This window comes from Ovis canadensis, chromosome 8 (assembly GCF_042477335.2).
Source record: "Ovis canadensis isolate MfBH-ARS-UI-01 breed Bighorn chromosome 8, ARS-UI_OviCan_v2, whole genome shotgun sequence".
NCBI lineage: Eukaryota > Metazoa > Chordata > Mammalia > Artiodactyla > Bovidae > Ovis > Ovis canadensis.
In genome coordinates this window covers 47,175,507-47,197,232 of record NC_091252.1, presented here as the reverse complement: position 1 = coordinate 47,197,232, position 21,726 = coordinate 47,175,507, and the positions used below count along the sequence as shown (strand labels likewise).

The 21,726-nt window shown below is 36.4% G+C and overlaps 1 protein-coding gene across 1 annotated transcript in view; it reads right to left on the bottom strand.

Annotated features, from left to right (window-relative positions):
* ASCC3 (activating signal cointegrator 1 complex subunit 3) overlaps positions 1 to 21,726 on the bottom strand; it is a 341,814-nt gene that overhangs the window by 292,988 nt on the left and 27,100 nt on the right. The window contains exon 4 of the mRNA XM_069599227.1: positions 8,188 to 8,747. Coding sequence (XP_069455328.1) covers positions 8,188 to 8,747 — 560 coding nt within the window. The remainder of the gene's footprint in view (positions 1 to 8,187; positions 8,748 to 21,726) is intronic.

Genomic DNA, 21,726 nt, shown 5'->3' with positions numbered 1-21,726 from the left:
TTGCAATCTCATTATAAATTATCTTATTAATTAAGAAAAAGTAACTTAACTTCATCAAATGAAAAATTCGCAATTCTCATAAGAAAGCAGTAAGTGGCCTATAAATATATGAGGAAAAAAATCTTTACCTCAGTATTAATAAAAATGTAATTAAAACAGTGAGATATCATTTTCTTCCTAATAAACTGGGCTGGCCAAGAATGTAAGTTCAAGGATATTCTTATATACTACAGGCAGAAATGTACACTGGTGGATTCTTCCAGGAAAGAATTCTGTCAGTACTTCTGGATGCAAAATTTTAAGTACTAGGAATATATTAAAGGGGAAAATGTGTGTGAGCAAATATTTAGCATAAGAGTTTTATCATAGAGAAAGGCCAGATTTAACTTAAATCTTCAGTAGCAGAATAAACTAGGATATGATGAAAAATGTATACTGTGCAGCCACTAAAAAGTATTCTACATTAACCAAATCACCATGATATATACATGAAACTAATATCACATTGTAAGTCAAGTATACTTCAATTTTAAAAATGTATACAATAGATAATGTATTGCAGATTTTATTGTCATAAAAATGTTTTACTGTCTCACATAGAATTGTTAAGTAACAAAAAAGCAATTCATAGACCATATAATCCACTTTTAAATTATTCATATTTTTAAAATATATATGCTAAAATAGTTGCTACGACCATGACCAGATATAGTGAGAATGCAGATGATTTTGTTTCTACATGTTATATATAAGTGTGCTCTAAATTTTCTACAATGATACTTTTTTTTAATTAGAAAAATAAAGTTGTGTAAAGAACAGTCAACATTAAAAAAATGAAATGACACAAAAGGCTAGAATTTCCAGTACAGTCTTCAAAATAAATAATAAGGGGGAAAAATGGATTCTATAAAACACTATCGCTAGGCAGTAACCATAAACTAAAAAAAAAAAAAACCAAAAAAAGAAACTAGAGGGACATGAGAAAAAGTATGGTAGCAAATCACAATAAAAACTAACATAATTATACATATATGCCTTTAAAACATAGTATTGTAGTATCTATAAAGTTAAATCTCTAAGAATATCTTGGCACATAAAAATGAGAGAAATAACAAGGAGACTTTCTTTACTAAGTTTGAAGCAAGGAAATAAAACCAAGACATATGTTCCTCCATGAGGAAGATAAGAGAAGTCCATTCTCACTTCTTCTACAGGAAACATTAGCTTAAGACAGGAAAGAGCAGAATAGATACCATAAAGACTGAATGCTACCTATAGGGAACTACTGAGCTTTATCTTATGGAGAAAGCAGCAAGGAATCACTTAACTTCTTCAAATAAATAACTTCAGGTGTTCAGACCCTGATGTATCATATCCCAAGGTTCAAAAACTACTTACAGATTTGAGGCCAGAGTCTTTGCTATCTCTGAGGAATAATAAAGGAAAACAAGTGCCAGATGAAGGCAAAATTCCCCAATTCAAAAAATAAATGATATAAAAAAATGGATTGTGAAAATTACTTAATATTAATACATGGAAATGTAACAGAACAAAGAACAGAATTCATAAGTAAAATCATGGCAAAATAGTCTTCTTTTTCCTATGAGATTGTTAGGTTAGTTGCTCTTAGATTGAAAAAGCAACTGAAAGTTTGATACCTTTGAAGATGAGATGATGAAAGCATTCTACACATCAGTAGTGTTAGATCTATAGAGGACTGAACAGCTGCATCCAAATTGTGTTGATAATGGATTAATGCTAACAGAGGAAAACTGGGAGAGTTTTACACTTTAAAAAAAGAAAAGACCAAAGAAAAGAAAAATATAACTGCCATCACATGTCTAAAACACAATCATATAAAAGAGGAGACATCTATAACTTTACTTCCCCATGTATAGATATAAGACTAAATGGCAGATGTAATAGGAGCAGTTTGTCAGTTTAATAAATAAGTTAGACGAGGGCTACTCAAGAAAGGGGTAAAATGCCTTTTGAAAAAAAAAAAGAAACTCATCAGAATAAGTAGATCTTATTATATGGGCATCACTTGAATAGAATGTTAGACACACCCATAATATACTTTTGGGCAGGGTGGGGGGAATGCTATGATTCTAAATATTCTCTAAGTATAACTTTACCCAATGGCAGCTCTCTACTCAGACTTGGGGCAGGGGCAGGGCTCTTCTGATTATTTGGTGAAATGACTATAGAAAAAGCAACACATAATTGGTCCTCACAGTTGAAGATATATTGTCTTAATTTCAACCTCAATAATGTTGGCATCCTTATATAATATGAAGACTTTTCATAAGCATTCATGTCAGTCATTCAGCTCAATAATATTTTAAATTTCCTACTCTGGGTAACAAAATCATCACTATAGCCTCCTTGCCAAGCTGTAGTATATATATATATTAAGTCAGTAACTTTCAATGTGTGGTCTAGAATCTCTGAGACCCTTTCAGGAGATCCATGAACCAAAATTATTTCTGTAGTAACAGTCAAATGTTATTTGCCTCCTTCATCCTCATTCTCCCATGAGTATAAAGTGAGTGGAGTTTTAAGAGGCTACATGTGTGATATATGAACAGACTGCATGCAGAAGCACATATGGGAATCTAGTTGTCTTACATTAAGCTACACATTGAAAAGACTTGAAAAAATGCCATACAATCCCATTCTTCATATTTTATATTCTATTTTGGAAAAGTTATTTTTTATAAAAATGTTACTTATATTAACAGATTTAGTGTTATTAGCATTAATAGATTTAGCTATTTACACTAATGTATTATTTTAAATGATTTTTTATTTAATAAATACACTGTTTAATAACATATTAAAAACTTTGTTTCAATTTTTAACATAATATTCCATTCAGTTCAGTCACTCAGTCATGTCTGACCCTAGCAGAACATTATGATAATCAACATAAAGAAAACTCTATGAGATCCTCCATAATGTTAAAGAATGTAAAGTTTGGGAGCCACTTTATTAAGCCATGCTAATTATTCTATATTAAAATTTCAAAGGATGCTGGAATCATTTATAGTGCAAATGAGTATTTAAAAAAATAGTCTTTCCTCAAAAGACATTCTAACCAAATAAGTCCTAATTTTTAAAATCAGGTACGTATCTGGAACAGGACTGGGTTCAGAAATGAACTTTCATGGGTTAAATAATACCATCTGCATAGAGTCGATAATGCTAATGGTGAATGTAAAATTAGAAAAGCTATAAAGAATGACCCTCAGTTGCACAACTGCAAACTATGATAATATCAATATAACTCAAAATTCACTTTTCCTAAGAACTTGTTACACATAACTCATCAATATTTACATCAATATTAATAACTCTGCAAATAGCATTTAATCCTGAAATAATACCAAGATATGTATATTCCATTTCCAATATTCTCAAGTAATTTTCTATTAATTTCTTTTCTATTTTATCAAAGATTTTAAAATCAGAACTCACTACAAAAACTGAATTTAAGACTTTTAGAATAGTGAGACTTACAAAAGCAAAAGAGGAAAATAAAAGCAGTAAAAATAATAATTCTCTGAATTAAGAACTACCCTCTGCTGCTGCTGCTAAGTCACTTCAGTCGTGTCCGACTCTGTGCGACCCCATAGACGATAGACAGTAGCCCACCAGGCTCCCCTGTCCCTGGGATTCTCCAGGCAAGAACACTGGAGTGGGTTGCCATTTCCTTCTCCAATGCATGAAAGTGAAAAGTGAAAGTGAAGTTGCTCAGTCGTATCCGACTCGACTCTTAGCGACCCCATGGACTGCAGCCCACCAGGCTCCTCCATCCATGGGATTTTCCAGGCAAAAGTACTGGAGTGGGGTGTCACTGCCTTCTAAGCATCATTTAATTAACTACTTGAAACATCTATATATAACAAGGCATAGATAAAATTTATTTACTGATCTGTAAGGTATCCACTCTAATAAAACTTTGCATATGTGGAAATATATAATCCTTATTAATGTGGAAGGCAAGAATCTAACATTCGAGAACCTGCAGTTTGTGAAACATTATGGTAGGTAGGTACTTCGTATGTAGTATCTCATAAATCCTTACAGCGGCATTGCGAAACAAAGGTTCACAAGAGTTTAGTAACCTGCCCACAGTCAACAACAGGAAAGTGCACAGAGGCATAATTTCCTTCAGAGCCTTGTAAGTTAGTGTCCTTCTCTTCAAAGAATCCAGTGATATACCAGAGAGGAACAGCAGGCCTGTGCTGGTGATTAAAACAAAAGGCCCAGAATACCTACCAGTCTTGCTTTGTGACTTTAGGAAACAAACTGGGACACTGGTTTGGGGTTTTTTTTTGTTTGTTTGTTTGTTATCTTTATACATAGTATACCATCCTTACCTTGCAGAACTATGAAGAAACTGGTTATGTCAAGTGAGACAGTTTGGTCTAACTCTATATATAACAGGCATTCAAAACATGGGAGTTTTGCCGTTATTAAAACTACTACTTTCTTGGGGAAAAGTTTCTGTTGAAAGTTCATTTTGACTATGTGATCCTATTAGGACTAAACCTATTGCTACAATTCTGGTTACAGAAAAGCAGCAGCCAAGAAGATGTCTGTACCAATCAAGGATGAGTCCTGATTAAGAAAATAATCTGAAATGTTTATATCTTATCTTCTTCTGGGTAGTTAAAATGTACTAACTTTAACAAGTATTTTTAGAAGTAAGTAAGTCTCAAGAGTATAAAGACTAAAGAGTCTAGCCCAACCAAATTCTTAGGCTTAATCATAGTAACTATGGCGTTGACAAAGAAATTACAGGGAGTCAGAGTTTAAACTTAAAGATGCAAAGTAGGAAAGGAAAAGAAGATTGTACTCAGAAACCTAAGCTGGCTGTTTTATTAGTTCAACATTCACAGAAATACAGAATTACTTTAAATGCAATTCCCCACAGAAATTTTAAAACTCATCTTTAACAAGTTCTCAACATTTCATCCTTTCTCTTATTTCAGCCAATTCTGTATTTGGAATTCTGTATAAGGAACAGATATTGTTTCTGAAGAAATTGTAAATCAGAGTAAATGCCAAAGAATTCTAACCATACTTAAACTGCTTGATGTTTCAAAGCATCAAAACTAAGGAAATATACAGAACTATTTCTTGGCAAAGAAAGCACACACTGGAGCCAGGTATGTCTGAGTTTAAATCCTGGATTCACTCTTTATCCTGCAACCTTGGACAAATTTCCCAGCACCTCTATAAAACATGTATCTCCAGTGAGCAATAATCCATGAGGCCACCAAAACATTTCCTTCAAGTACCAGCAAAACAGGGGTACCAAAAAATGAGAAAAACCTTTTTTTTTAAGAATTTGATGTTTGAAAAGGACATCAATTCAGCCATAATGGTAAAAATAAAATAAAATTTTATTAGACTTTCTTATATTTGCTGTAGCATGCTTTTAATTTTTACGAAAAGTCTATGGGAAGGGAGAAGAAATGCCTCAGCATTTAACATTTTCAGTGCTTAAGGTCTCTAACAGTTTTTAGTCCAGTACATGAAATATCCACTTACATGCTAAACTGTCCATAAAATCCTGGTTGAAAATCAATAAGCAAGATCAAGCAGGGTGTATCTACAGCTTTTAGAGTGGCTTACAATATACCTGAACAAAGCATATAAGGCTTTACCTTATTTGGCCCTTACCTCCCTGCTCATCCTTGTCTCTGACCACACTCACTTTGCATATCTTGCGTCTTCACTACAGCCCTCAAAACACACCTTGCTTTTTCTCACACTTAAAATATGTTCCTTACCTTTCTGATCCACTTGAAGAAGTTAAATCTAGTTGTATTTTAAGGTTTGGCTAATGCTCACCCTCCTCTATGAATACTTTTCCTACCATTCTAACTCCCCTATGAAATTTATGACTGACTCATCTATGCCCCACTTTTCTTTGTATATAGTATCATCATAACTAGGTATCTGGGTGCACTTACTTACTGGCATGCCTCCTCTGACTAAACAACAAATTCCCTAAGAGCAAGGCTGCTGTCTTATTCATCCTTTTATGCTTAGTATGTAGCACTGTACCTAGTGCCACAACATATGAATGGATGAAAGCATGAATTCACTCTGACCCTGCAGTTAGGCACATTATGAAAACAATCTTGAGAATAAGAAAATGTTCTTCCAACAACCAGTTTCAGTTATATACTTAAGAATTGTGGTGGAAAACTAAGAAATACAAACTTCACCCTAGATACTCTAAAATAAAAAGAATAGTTTTATGGCTCACTCAGACAAAATTTACATTAGTTTGATGTTTGTAAGTTTCAGTTTACAATAATCACAGCAAAATTGCTATGTATTCAATTATAACAAGCAGATAGTAAAATTGTCTTTGTATCACAATTTTTAAAACAGTGTTACTTTTCAGAATGTCAGAGAACCACTTATGAATGCGGACCATATCTGATAAATAAACTAAGTGTAAAACATTAAGGTAAACAAGACTGATCAAAGAATTAATAGCATGTTAACTTACTTTGAAACTGCAGTTAATGAGTATAATATCTAACTACCACAGGTTTAGTCCTCCAATACCTATTTCTCCTATTCCCCAAATTTTTCTCCCCCTTCTGGGAAAAAAAAAATACTACCGAGATTTTTTTCTACATTTCTGATACTCTGTGTGATTTTAAAATTCTTCATTTCAATAACAACAGCAAAAATAATCACAGCTGCCATGCAGTATTTACAAATGCTACTTATCATTTCCCTCTAGTCAAGGCTATGGTTTTTCCTGTGGTCATGGATGGATGTGAGAGTTGGACTGTGAAGAAAGCTGAGCACCGAAGAATTGATGCTTTTGAACTGTGGTGCTGGAGAAGACTCTTGAGAGTCCCTTCGACTGCAAGGAGATCCAACCAGTCCATTCTGAAGGAGATCAGCCCTGGGATTTCTTTGGAAGGAATGATGCTAAAGCTGAAACTCCAGTACTCTGGCCACCTCATGCGAAGAGTTGACTCACTGGAAAAGACTCTGATGCTGGGAGAGATTGGGGGCAGGAGGAGAAAGGGACGACAGAGGATGAGATGGCTGGATGGCATCACTGACTCGATGGACATGAGTTTGAGTGAACTCCGGGAGTTGGTGATGGACAGGGAGGCCTGGCGTGCTGCGATTCATGGGATCGTAGAGTCGGACACAACTGAGCGACTGAAATGAACTGAACTTATCATTTTACATATGGTATCCCATTTAAGACTCATACCAACTCCATAATCAATGTATTCTTTTTACCCTGAGACAGTCCAACCAGAAAACAGGCTCCAGGAGACTCAACTACCTAAAGTCTCACTACCAATAAGTGGGAAAGGAAGGATTTCTGATTTCAAAGCCTCTGCCCTTTCTATTATTACAACAATATGCCACCTCTCTTCATCCTCATCAAATATATTACTCGTCCAGGATTAAAACTGGGTTGACATTATTTGACATTTATATCAGAAAATGAATATAACGCCATGATTGAAAGCAATCGAAACCCTTCAAGATAAACTTTTCATGTGATAGTAAGAGTAATTCACCATTTTTTGAGTAACATCACCAAATGGTGGCATAGAAAGGAATTAAAATAATGTTTCCTTTGTGTGATATAAAAAAACTTACAAACACACAATTCTTTATTGAACAAGTAATATAAAATATTATTTATATTATTTATTATTATTTCCAGATCAGTTTGTTTTTGCAAGTTTATTCTTTCAATCATAGAAACTAACCAAAAATAGTTTGTAAATCAGTAAGTCATTCAACAGATAAAATTTCTGTTTTGAAACTTATTTTCATCAGATATTACTAGATTAACCATGTAATTTATCATTCAAACCTATATACTTTTTGAAGAAGGGACACTTCTAATTATTACAATGTAACAACAGGTTTAACCAGAATTGTCCCAGTAACCAGGACATGTGGACACCCTCACTATTCCCATATTCATTACACTCACAGCCCTCCTACAACACAGTGGAGAAATTTCCATGGCCACCATGTAAAACCATCTGGCTACATATTTGATCACTGCAGCACAATATTAAAGACATACTTTCTTTGCTAGACACCCATATTTTAAAAGGCTATTCCATTAAGGTAATGCACATTAAGATAAAACTGCAATAACTTCAACTGTACCTCATCCTGAAGTTCATCACCACTTTTAACAGAAGCAAGCATATCATATAAAGTACAGCAAAGATCTTCTATTCTTGTTGCTTCAGCCATTTCGTTTAAAGTTGCATTTAAGTACTTCTCAACTTCACACCACAAAAATGAGTCGTTTGTTTTTTCCACAGGCTTGCAGTTCAGAGTGGAATGCTCCTGAAGGTGGTCAGTCAGAAACTTCTTATAATCCAAGCTTATAGTTTTCTGGGACTCACCATTTATTGGCAGTTCATCAAAGTGGTCCAAATCATGCATGTCAAATGAAAATGCTAAATTTTTACCAAATAAAACTCGATCACCATATTCATCGGTTGTCATCTGGACAAGAGCAGTAAGACTGTCTTTACAAAAATGAGAAGTAATTCGATTAGTAGCATCACAAGCTGCAGTGGCAGATGATGATGGAAAGGGACCAAACATCTGTTTGATAGCCTTTGTTTCCTGGTGGCCAACACAGTCCTTCAAGTGAAATGTCTTGAAGAGAAACGCGGCTGCACTTTCAATGGCTTCTTTCCCATTATCTGTTCCAACTATTCAGACAAAAGAAACAGTATTAGCTTAAATGCATCATGGTTCAAGCTTCCATTTACCAAAAAAAAACTACTACAAATATTCCTCTGAGCAAATTCAACAGTGAAAATATAATGATATTTAGATATAGTGAGACAGATGAAGATAACCAATTCAGGAACAGGAAAATCCCTTTAAGGCCATCCCCAAATTCCCAAAGAATGGCATTAGGTAAATAACCCATTAACAGTATTATACGTAAGTTAGAAACTACCCATAATAATCCCGTACCTTTTTCTAAAAACAATTTGAGGCATTAGGTAAGACTTATTTTATTTATTTTTATTTTTTGGTAAGACTTATTTTAAAACCAAGTTTTAAAACTTGATTTGATGAGCTAGTTAAATAAATAAGATGCAAAAAAAAATCTGAATTATAGACTTCTGGTGCTGGAAGGAAGGCAGCTCCCACAAGTTACAAATCCATAACCTTCTTTCCACATACCGTACATCTGAGATGGCAAGAACAGATTTATAGTTTTCATTCAAAAATATGTATTACTACATAAATCAACTACACGTCAATAAAAGTTTTGAAAATATTTAATACTATCAAGGATATACATGAAAAGAATCTTTTAAAATAAACTCAGCCACACTATAAAAGTTTTTTTTTAATTCTGCTATTGAGAAGAGGCCAAAAGTAAATTCTTATGAAAATAAGAGAAAGTTAAAAGGAGCAGCCCCTAATTTCTTTAAGGAATTAGTATCTCATATCTGATTCTCTCAAAAGGAAGAAGAGTCTATAATTATGTCATAGAATTCAAAGAATATTCTTAGAATAAAAAACAAATTCTATCTGAGAAGGCCTGAAAAGTCAGTAAGACTTCCTAAAGTAATATTTGTAATGTTAGTAATAATACAATTAATACCATCATCTTCTTGAAACCATAGCTCCAATTACATCATTAATCACAAATCTTGAACAGCTTATGAGTTCAATGCCTGCATGTGTGCTAAGTTGCTTCAGTTGTGTAGGACTCTTTGTGACTCTATGTACTACAGTCCACCACACTTCTCTGTTCACCGGATTCTCTAGGCAAGAACACTGGAGTGGGTTGCCATGCCCTCCTCCAGGGGATCTTTCCAACCCAGGGATCCAAACCAGGTCTCTATGTCTCCTGCACTGGCAGGCATGTTCTTTACCACTAGCGCCGCCTGGGAAGCCCCATAAAACTCAGTTATTCAACCTAAACTCCTATACTTTATTTTCAAGTCATGCCTGATGCTGATCCATTCTATTTTACCAGCTTTACTCACTACTATACATTTCCTACTCTAGCCAACAAGAATTTCTTAACATCCAAAACTCAGGTCCTGTTCTTGTTGTTCAGTCACTAAGTCGTGTCCAACTCTTTCCAATTCCATGGAGTAAAGCATGCTAGGACTCCCAGTCCTTCACTCTCTCCCAGAGTTTGCTCAAACTCATGTCTGTTGAGTCGCTGATGCCATCCTACCATCTCATGCTCTGTCGTCCCCTTGTCCTCCTGCCTTCCTCCTGCTGGGTAAGCCCAGCATCAATGAGAAATGCTGATGCTGAGTCAGCTCTTTGAATCAGGGGGCCAAAGTACATCAGTCCTTCCAATGAATATTTCAGGGTTTATTTCCTTTAGGATTCACTGGTTTGATCTCCTTGCTGTCCAAGGGACTCTCAAGAGTCTTCTCCAGCACTCACCATTCTTTATGATCCAACCCTCACGTGTATACATGACTACTGGAAAAACCATAGCTTTAACGATATGGACCTTTGTCGGCAAAGTGATGTCTCTGCTTTTAGTGAGATCTCTGCTTCTTCAGGCAATGACTGAAGCCATGAAATTAAAAGATGCTTGTTCCTTGGAAGAAAATCTATGACAAATCCATACAGTGTATTTAAAAAGCAGACATCACTTTGCCAACAAAGGTCCATATAGTGAAAATTGTGATTTTCCAGAAGTCATACATGCAAATGACAGCTGGGTCATAAAGAAGGCTGAGCACTAGGGAATTGATACTTTTAAACTGTGGTGCTGAAGAAGACTCTTGTGAGTCCCTCTGACTGCAAGGAGATCAAACCAGTCAATTCTAAAGGAAGTCAACCCTGAAGATTCATTGGAAGGACTGATGCTAAAGCTCCAATACTTTGGCCACCTGATGTGAAGAGCGGACATACTGGAAAAGACCCTGCTCCTGGGAAAGACAGATGGCAGGAGGAGAAGGGGCCAACAGAGGATGAGATGATTGTATGGCATCACCGACTCAATGGACATGAGTTTGAGCAAACTCCAGGAGACAGGACAGGGAAGCCTGGCATACTGCTGTCCATGAGAACGCAGAGTCAGACACCACTTAGCAACTGAACAACAAGTAGGTTTGTCACAGTTCTTCTTCCGAGGAGCAAGCATCTTTTAATTTTGTGACTGAAGTTACCATCCGCAGTGATTTTGGAGCCCAAGAAAATAAAATCTGTCACTGTTTCTACTTTTTCCCTGTCTATTTGCCATGAAGTGATGGGACCAAAGGCTTTGATATTAGTATTTCAAATGTTGAGTTTTAAGCCAGCTTTTGCACCCTCATCAAGAGACTCTTTAGTTACTCTTGGTGTTCTCCCTGTTTCTTTTTTTAAGATTTGAAGTCCTTAAAAATTTTTATTATTATTTATTTGGCTGTACTAGGTCTTAGCTGCAGCATATGTGATCTTTAATTGCTGCATTCAAACTCCTGGTTGTGGCATGTGGGATCTAGTTCCCTGACCAGGGATTTTAACCTTGGTAACAGCAGGTCCTGTTCTACTCTATGCCTATTTCCATGCCTTTATTAAATCTTCCCCAAGGCCTGATCTGCTTCTTGAGAAACCTGTATGCAGGTCAGGAAGCAACAGTTAGAAATGGACATGGAACAACAGACTGGTTCCAAATAGGAAAAGGAGTACGTCAAGGCTGGATATTGTCACCCTGCTTATTTAATTTATATGTAGAGTACATCATGAGAAATGGTAGGCTGGAGGAAGCACAAGCTGGAATCAAGATTGCTGAGAGAAATATCAATAACTTCAGATATGCAGAAGATACCACTCTTATGGCAGAAAGTGAAGAAGAACTAAAGAACCTTGTGATGAAAGTGAATGAGGAGAGTAAAAAGCTGGCTTACAGCTCAACATTCAGAACACTAAGATCATGGCATCTGGTCCCATCACTTCATGGGAAATAGATGGGGAAACAGTGGAAACAATGGCTGACTTTATTTTTCTGGGCTCCAAAATCACTGCAGATGGTGGTTGCAGCCATGATATTTAAAGACACTTACTCCTTGGAAGGAAAGTCATGACCAACCTAGACAGCATATTAAAGAGCAGAGATATTACTTTGTCAACAAAGGTCCATCTAGTCAAGGCTATGGTTTTTCCAGTGGCCATGTATGGATGTGAGAGTTAGACTATAAAGAAAGCTGAGTGCCAAAGAATTGATGCTTTTGAACTGTGGTGTTGGAGAAGACTCTTGCAAGTCCCTTGGATTGCAAGGAGATCCAACTAGTCCATCCTAAAGGAAATCAGTCCTGGGTGTTCATTGGAAGGACTGATGTTGAACCTGAAACCCCAATACTTTGGCCACCTGATGCAAAGAGCTGACTCATTTGAAGAGACCCTGATGCTGGAAAAGATTGAAGGCAGGAGGAGAAGGGGATGACAGAGGATGAGATAGTTGGATGGCATTACCAACACAATGGACATGGGTTTGGGTGGACTCTGGGAGTTGGTGATGGACAGACAGCCCTGGCGTGCTGTGGTTCATGGGGTTGCAAAGAGTTGGACATGACTGAGCGACTGAACTGAACTGAACTGAACAAGGCCTCTAATTTGTCAAATCCTACCCATGTTTCATAGTCCAGCTGAAATGCCTCTCTCAAGGCAAGTAAAATACTATGTGCATTGTTTTATTCCCTGTTACCTAGCCAAAATAAGTGTCTCAATAGATTTAAACCATTGAATTCTGGGGACTTTCCTGATGGCCTGTGGCTAAGACTCCACTCCCAATGCAGGGGGCCCGGGCTCCATCCCTAGTCAGGGAACTAGATCCCACATGCCACAACTACGAATTTGCATGTAGCAATTAAAGATCCCACATGATGCAACTAAAACCTAGTGCAGCCAAATAAATAATAATAATAAAAAAGACTACAAACCTTAAAAAAAAAAAAAAAAAAAGAAGAAAAAGAAACTGCTGAATTATCTGAACCCAGGCCTCAAAGACACCAGACTACTGTTTTCACATTATACCACCTGGTTAGGTACTTTCTGTTGTATCTGATATTTACACATGTGTGTAGAAGACTAACAATTTATGCAAGTGAAGTTAAGCACAAAATATAAGTCCATTATTTAATCTTCAAGTATAAAGTCTATAAAATCTTCCATTATTATAAAGAATTCATAAAACACCATCTGACATATGCTTTCAGTACTTAGGAAAATACATAACAAATATCTTCTAGAGATTAAATAATACCTTTAATTAATTAAACAGCATTTGTGTACATTTTAGTTATTCAGTCTATATATGAGGTTCGGAGAACTTAGGTTTTGGATAAGTTATGGATTGTGATAATTCTATAGACAATTCAACAGGACTGGGACTAAAGAAGTCTGACCAAAAATGGAATTCACATTTGCAAACTCATTCTGTACCTAACATTATAAATGTGCCCTTCGGTAAAGATATTATTTTGCATCTTGGCATTTTCCTTACACAACTTACTAAGAACTTTAAATTAAGTTATCTCAATTCTTCTTAACAAAATTATCTCTATTTTATAGATACTACAAGAGACTTTAGATTAAATTTGTGAGAGATCAAATAGCTACTTAGTTAATGAGCAAGATTCAAAGAAGTCTTCTAACTCCTAAATAAACTTTTCTACTATACTACACTTCTAGAAAGTAGATTTATCTCCTAGTCATTTTTTTTTTTTAAGTCACTTTTGTGACCCCATGGACTGCAGCCAGCCAGGCTCCTCTGTCCATGGGATTTTCTAGGCAAGAGTACTGGAGTGGACTGCCATTTCCCTGTTGCCTGCATTGACAGTCAGATTCTTTACCATCGGGCTTACTAGGGAAGCCCAGATTTACCTCTAATTCTCATTAGAAGTCACTCAGTCCTGTCCGACTCTTTGCTACCCCGTGTACTGTAGCCCACCAGGCTCCTCTGTCCATGGGATTTTCCAGGCAAGAATACTGGAGTGGGTTGCCATTTCCTTCTCCGGTGGATCTTTCCAACCCAGGGATCCAATGCGAGAATAGTCAATTTATTACCAAAAGTGGAATTAACTTAAATGGCTATTATTAGGTCATTGGTTAAATTACATTACAGCCATATATTATATACATTAAACATAACGTGTGTCGCATCTGACTCTTTGCGACATGGAGTAGCCGCCAGGCTCGTCTGTCTAGGGGATTTTCCAGGCAAGAATACGGGAGTGTGTCGCCGTGCCCTCCTCCGGGGGATCGAGAGCCTAGTGGCCTTGTCTCTCCAGTCTCTTATTATCTCCTGTATTGGCAGGCGGTTTCTTTACCACCAAAGCGATCTGCAAAACCCAAACATAATGCAGAGCTCCATGTATCTTGCTATAAAATAATCTCCACAATGTATTAAGTGAGGGGGAAAAAAGTAGGTTATCAGTTCACTTTTGAAGAAAAAACAAACTGCAGATTCATTAGGAACACCTACAAAGATCTAAACACAATTTTCTCAAGGTTTCAACTTTTTAATTTGAGCCTTTTTGTACATCTATAACAATTTTTAGGTAACATACAGATACTTTTAAACTTAGTTCATAATGGTGCTTCACACATATTATTAATAATAGCCTTGCCTAATTACTAATTCTTCTGGATAACCTGCTGTGTGTTGCGCTTTGTGACCCTATGGACTGTAGCCCGCCAGGCTCTTCTGTCCATGGGGGTTCTCCAGGAAAGAATACTGGAGTGGGTTGCCATGCCCTCCTCCAGGGTATCTTTCCAACTCAGGGATCGAACCCAGGTCTCCCACATTGCAGGCGGATTCTTTACCGTCTGAGCCACCAGGGAAGTCCTACTTTACCGCATCTCTAAGGTAGACTGCTAAGAGTGAACACGGTTCTACAGCACAAAGGGGTTTCCCAAAATTTAAACTCTGCACCGTGCTATTCAAGAGTCTGGGAGCTGCAATTTTTGAGAAGTATTTGAAAACAGCATTCTTAGCACTACTGACTCTCCAAGAAACAGACGATCACATTTTGGAACTAAGGCACTTCCCCGCGGCACTAACGCATAATGAAGACGTGGATCAAGCCGCGTTCAAGTGACTGCACGCACATGCGTGTCTTCCAGCCTGGGGCGGAGACGTGAGTCACTGCGCCCGGTCCGCATGTGATGACGTATCACCACAGGGGGACTGGCTGTTAGAGAACCCCCGATAAGAAGGCAGCTCAGGATTGGAGCAGAGAACTGTGTGCCCAAGGAGGGCAGCAACAAATTTTTTTTTTCACATTATGGCCAAACTTTAAACGTCCATTTTACCCCTGACACTTGATAAACTGTAAATACCAAAATATTACAACCCTGCATCACAGAGTTAACTTAAGCTCATTTCACTTGTTAAAAATACCAGCAAGGTAGGAAAGAGGCTATAAACATTTTATATTTGTATAGAAATTAGCTAACTGATAATTATCATTAAATTTACTTTATAAATATGGAAAATACTTGTACCAGCAACTTTCCAAGAACATTATATATAAAAAACACAAGTGATTTAACTTAACAAATTTATGATGTAATAGAGGTAAACAACTATCCATATGGGTTTTGGGGGAATAAACTGAACAATTTACGTGATGCAAATTTTAAATTGCCAAAGTAATGTAATAATAATGAGTTTCATTATTTTAGAGAAATTACAACTCTGTGCATGAAAGTACTTCATCAAAATCTTGCGTTAAGTTGGTAAAGTATTCAAGAAATGTTCAATGTATTAATTTGAATGAAGTGTTTAAATATTAAGATTATTTCTAGATTTATATAGAAATTACTGCCTTCAGGGTGAGCAAATAATTAAATGAAACAAAATGAATAGAGAAACATATTCGGTACAAAAAAAGGGAGTAGTAACTAACACAAGAGATTAAAAATAGACCAAAACATGCCCCCATGATTTAAAGTCAACTATTTAATTTTACATATACATTTACATATGTGAATACTCATCTTACATGGCAGACTTTTAAGTCAGCATCCAGTCTCTTTATTATCATTTCTACTAAAAATTCTGCATCAAATTACAACCTGACTTCTCAAGCAACCAAATGGCTAACATAAAAGTTTTGATGTTATATAAAAGCTTTTTATAACAAAACCATATTTTGAACATCACTAAGCAACATCCAGAAAACTAAGATCATGGCATCTGGTCCCATCACTTCATGGGAAATAGATGGGGAAACAGTGGAAACAGTGACTGACTTTATTTTCGGGGGGCTCCAAAATCACTGCAGATAGTGATTGCAGCCATGAAATTAAAAGACGCTTACTCCTTGGAACGAAAGTTATGACCAACCTAGATAGCATATTCAAAAGCAGAGACATTACTTTGCCAACTAAGGTCCGTCTAGTCAAGGCTATGATTTTTCCAGTGGTCATGTATGGATGTGAGAGTTGGACTGTGAAGAAAGCTGAACGCCGAAGAATTGATGCTTTTGAACCGTGGTGTTGGAGAAGACTCTTGAGAGTCCCTTGAACTGCAAGGAGATCCAACCAGTCCATCCTAAAGGAGATCGGTCCTGGGTGTTCACTGGAAGGACTGATGCTAAAGCTGAAATGCCAACACTTTGGCCACCTGATGCGAAGAGTTGACTCATTGGAAAAGACTCTGATGCTGGGAGAGATTGGGGGCAGGAGGAGAAGGGGACGACAGAGGATGAGATGGCTGGATGGCATCACTGACTCGATGGACATGAGTTTGAGTGAACTCCGGGAGTTGGTGATGGACAGGGAGGCCTGGCGTGCTGTGATTCATGGGATCGCAAAGAGTCGGACACGACTGAGCAACTGAAGTGAAGGAAATAGAAACTCTATCCTTGAACAAATCTTATAGCTCACTGAGAATTAACTGACATTTTTTAATTTTTTGAATTCTAAGGGGGAAAAATGTTTTAAATATACACTTGAGCGCTGCATCCATTTATCAGGCACCTAGTAATATTATACTTGGTAATACTATACAGAAAATTAACTGGAAACTTTTAAAAATACCTCTACCAGAGGGCAGTATAAATGGCCTTATACTTAAAGGAGTCGTAATCATTTGTAAATGAAGAATATACTGATAAGCTAGAGCAAATTGTGAAGAGTTGATCCTATTTCCAACTCCTGCCATTGCTACAACAGCCATTTCACTTTCAGCTGTTTTGCCGTATTGCCAAGTAATCTGGACTGCCTGTTTATACATTTGTAAAGTCATCTATGATTTTCATTAAGTTATTCAGCTCTTTCATGTTGCAATTTCTCTTGTGAAAGAGACATAAATATAACACACCTCTGTCCCTTAGCATTCAAAACACAATCTAACTCTGTCCCAAGTTTCCCTCTTTAAGAATTCCTTCCTGATTTACCCTAGGAAGTTCCTGACCTTTTGGCACCACATTACTGGGCATATACATCTATCATAACATTTAACCACTCAGAGCACTATTTGTTTACCAATGTCTACTGGTACATCTAGGTTATAATAAAAGTATTCATTGACAATCATTTACCAGGCTTTAAGGCACTTTGTAGTACTTCTTCACATCACTACAACTACACATAAGAATTACTACTCTCTTCACATTATATAAGAGGAAACAGATTTAGGGATATTAATTAGCTCTCTTATGGCTCAGTGGATAAAGAATGTGCCTGCCAGTGCAGAAGACAGAGATGCAGGTTTGATCCCTGGGTCAGGAAGATCCCCTGGAGGAAGAAATGGGAACCCACTCCAGTATTTTTGCCTGGAAAATCCCATGAATGGAGGAGCCTGGCAGGCTATAGTCCATGAGGTTGCAAAGAGAAGAACACAACAGAACAACTAAGCACAACACACACACACACATACACACACACACACACAAATTAGCCACCCATTAGTAAATGACAGAACTGAATTTGTACCACATGTTAACTGATAACTTGAAATTATCTAGGCTAAAAGAAAATATGAAAACTGAAAACGAAACAAAAAGATGGTACAAAAATACACCTGCAATATCCTAAACAAAATACTACCTTACTAGTGAAGTGAAGTAAAGTGAAGTCTCTCAGTCCTGTCCAACTCTTTGCGACCCCGTGGACTGTCGCCCACCAGGCTCCTCCGTCCATGGGATTCCCCAGGCAAGAGTACTGGAGTGGGTTGCCGTTTCCTTCTCCAGGGGATGTTCCCGACCCAGGGATTGAACCCAGGTCTCCCACATTGCAGGCAGACGCTTTAACCTCTGAGCCACCAGGGAAGCCCAACATACTAGAGTCATCCATATTTCTAAAAATAAACTATAAGCAAGTAGAGTTTATTCCAGGAATGCAGAGATGATTCAACTATCAGAAATCCTAGCAAAATAATCTACTCTCAAAAAATTAAGAGAGACTCTAATGCTAAGATACGACAGCCAGAAGTAGAGCAGACATGGTGAACAAAAGGCAACAAGTACAAAGAAAAGGACAAGCCATTACAGCCTTAACCCCTAACATTACCAAGCTGAACTCTGCAGAGGGAGGGTGTCAGAGGAAAGCAAGTAAACCTACTTGCTCCCTGTCACTTTAGTAGGTTTTGATATTTGAGTTGCATACATTCCTAAAACATATATTTATGAATATATAGATGTCATAAAAACATAAATAGGCATGAAACTGATAAATACCAATTTTTAATTATATTTATATCAGTTACCAGAGACTGAGCAAGGTATATAAACAGTTGACCACGTCAGTAAGATTTTATTTTTTAAAAAAAGAAAACTGGAAGGAAAGACAGTCAAGTGTTAAGCTGAAAGGTGAATATGCAGGTATTTGCTATATACATTTTAAATTTTATCAGTCTGAAATATTTCATGGAAACTGATAATATGAAAAGCACAATTTTTATGTTTTTGAATATAATAAGATATATACAATACAAACACAACTCAAAGAATTATCACAAATTGAACACATCTATATAACTTGGGCAACTACTTCTAGAAACAGAATATTATAAGCTCCCTAATAACTTCTCCCATATTCATTCCCAATCACTACTGTCCTGACTTCAGAAAGCTGACATTAGTAATGTCTAGTTTCCAATTTCGTATAAACAGAATCATATGATCTGTTCTTCTGTTCAGCTTCCTTAAGTCAATATTACATTCATGAGTTTACAAAGTTACACATAGCTATGGTTTATTATTGCTATAAGGTAATCTATATATCATGATTTATCCATGCCACTACTTAACAGTGAATTGGGCTGTTTCCATCATTAGACTATTATAAATAATGTAGCCATGAACACACATGTCTCTGCATATACACTTACATTGGAAACTTATGTACATATTACTTTGTATCAAGATTTAAATTTCACTTGTCCAACCACAGTGGAGCCTATCAAAGTTATTCAAAGCAGTCATACCAATGTAAACTCTAATAGAGGTGGATGAAAATTCTAGTTTCATATTCTTGCGCCTGACCAACAATCGGTACGTCAGTCTTTTTAATTTTAACCATTTTGATGGGTATGTAGTGGCATCTCCCTGATTACTATCAAGGTTGGGCACCTTTTCATATTTATTAGCTATTCCAGTATCTTCTGCAAAGTGTTCAAGACTCTTGCTCATTTTTATTTACACACAATTATCTGTCCTTTTCTTATTAATTTATAGGACTCATTGTAGACACAAGATATCTTTTTGGTCATATGCTGAAGATATATTCTCCCACTCTATAACCTGCCTTTTTACACTGAAAAAATAAAATGCATCAATTTTAATGTAGTCCAATTTACCAATCATTCCCTTTATGAAAGCTGTTTTTTGTTTAAAAAATTATTCTATATCCAAAGATCATGAAGATATTCTTCTATATTATCTTTCAGATTTACTGTTCTGACCTTCAGTTTCATTTTATAAGTTGCTCTGAATTATTTGCATTGGTACATTTTTTTGTCATATGTACATCTAGTTGACCCAACACCATATACTGAACAATCAGTCATGGCTCACACTTGAAGTCCTTCATGATAAATCAAGTATTCTAATATCCATGGGCTAGTTTCTGGACTCTCTTCCATCTGGTCTGTACGTCTATCCTTGGATCAATACCTCACTGTCTAAATTACTGATCTTTATAATAAATCAATATTATTATATCCAAAGAGTAAGCTCTCCCTCTTTGTTTTTCAAGGTTGACTTGGCTGCTCTTCACCTTTAATTTCCATTTAACTTTCAGATTATCTTGTCAATTTCCATGTGCACACAACTCACAAACACAAACCTGCCTAGATCTTGATTAGATCACACTGAATCTGCAGATCAACTTGGATAAAGATGATAACTTTATTGTTGTGTTTCCATCTTTTGTATATCCCCTTATTGATTTAGGCCATCTTTAATTTCTCTCAATAATATTTTAGTTTTTCATGAAGAAGTCCTATTCACCGTTTGTTAAATTTACTTCAGGTATCTGATAATTTTTAGTACTTTTGTAAATGGTGTTTTTACAAATTTGCTTCTCGTAAAGAGAAATTAAACTGATTTTTACACCGACCCTGATAAATTAATTTTCTAATGACACAGCTATGCCTACGATGAGTAATTAAATAAATTAATATTAAGGGCCAAAAACACTATTTTAAAATAATTTATAGTATTTTCTTCCTCAAGCTAAGTTTTATTATTAAAACATTCTTGAAGGGAGAATAAAATTGTAAAAAAGACACGGGAATGTATCAAATGTAAATCTGAGAGGTAAGAAAGTACTTTAAAATTACAAAATTCTTTAAAAGCTGTTACTTGAAAGACACTATCAGCATCACAGGTAGTAAAGACCACAGCTGACTTTTAGTTGGGTTCTCAATATTTCATTTCCTTATTGAACATCTACTATATCCCTCATAACGCATTAGGCACTGGAGTACAAAGACTGTGATTCCTGGAGTTCCTGTATCATTAAGGCATTCACAGCCCATCAGCGAAGCGACTGAGGTAAATATCAAACAATGAGAAAGTACTCTTAAAAAGGTATAGAAGAGATGGCCATTCTAATGGAACACCGTCTATTAACATTAAAAAGAATAACAACATTAGAAGAAGACATGGATGAAGCCTAAGCCATTTCTTCAGAGATGAGACGCATTTTACCAGATGAACACAACAGGGAAAGTTATTCTAACACATAATTACAAAGAGAAAAAACAATGAGTACTGCTCAGCAAAGTATTATAGTAAATATGACATGTTAGGAATAAAGGTTACATGTGACAGAATGGCAAGAAGATTAAATTATTTCAATTCATAAAGGAGTTTTTCTTTTCCCATTCTAAGGAATCTGGTTTAAAAAGTTAATAAAGAAAGAAAGAAAGTGAAGTCACTCAGTCATATCCGATTCTTTGTGACTCCATGGATTGTATAGCCTGCGAGGCTCCTCTGTCCATGGAATTTTCCAGGCAAGGGTACTGGAGTGGCTTGCCATTTTCTTCTCCAGGGGATCTTCCCGACCTGGGTCTCCCACATTGCAGGCAGACCCTTTACCAGCTGAGCCACCAAACTGGGGCTAAAATGAGCTTTGCTTTTTATAAAGATCAGTCTAGTGACAGTAAAGAAGTTGAATAAGAAAGGACGTTTGAGACAATAGGCTACTGCAGTGGTTCAGACCCAATATGGTAAAAGCCTGAACTGGGGCAAGAGCGAATATGTACAG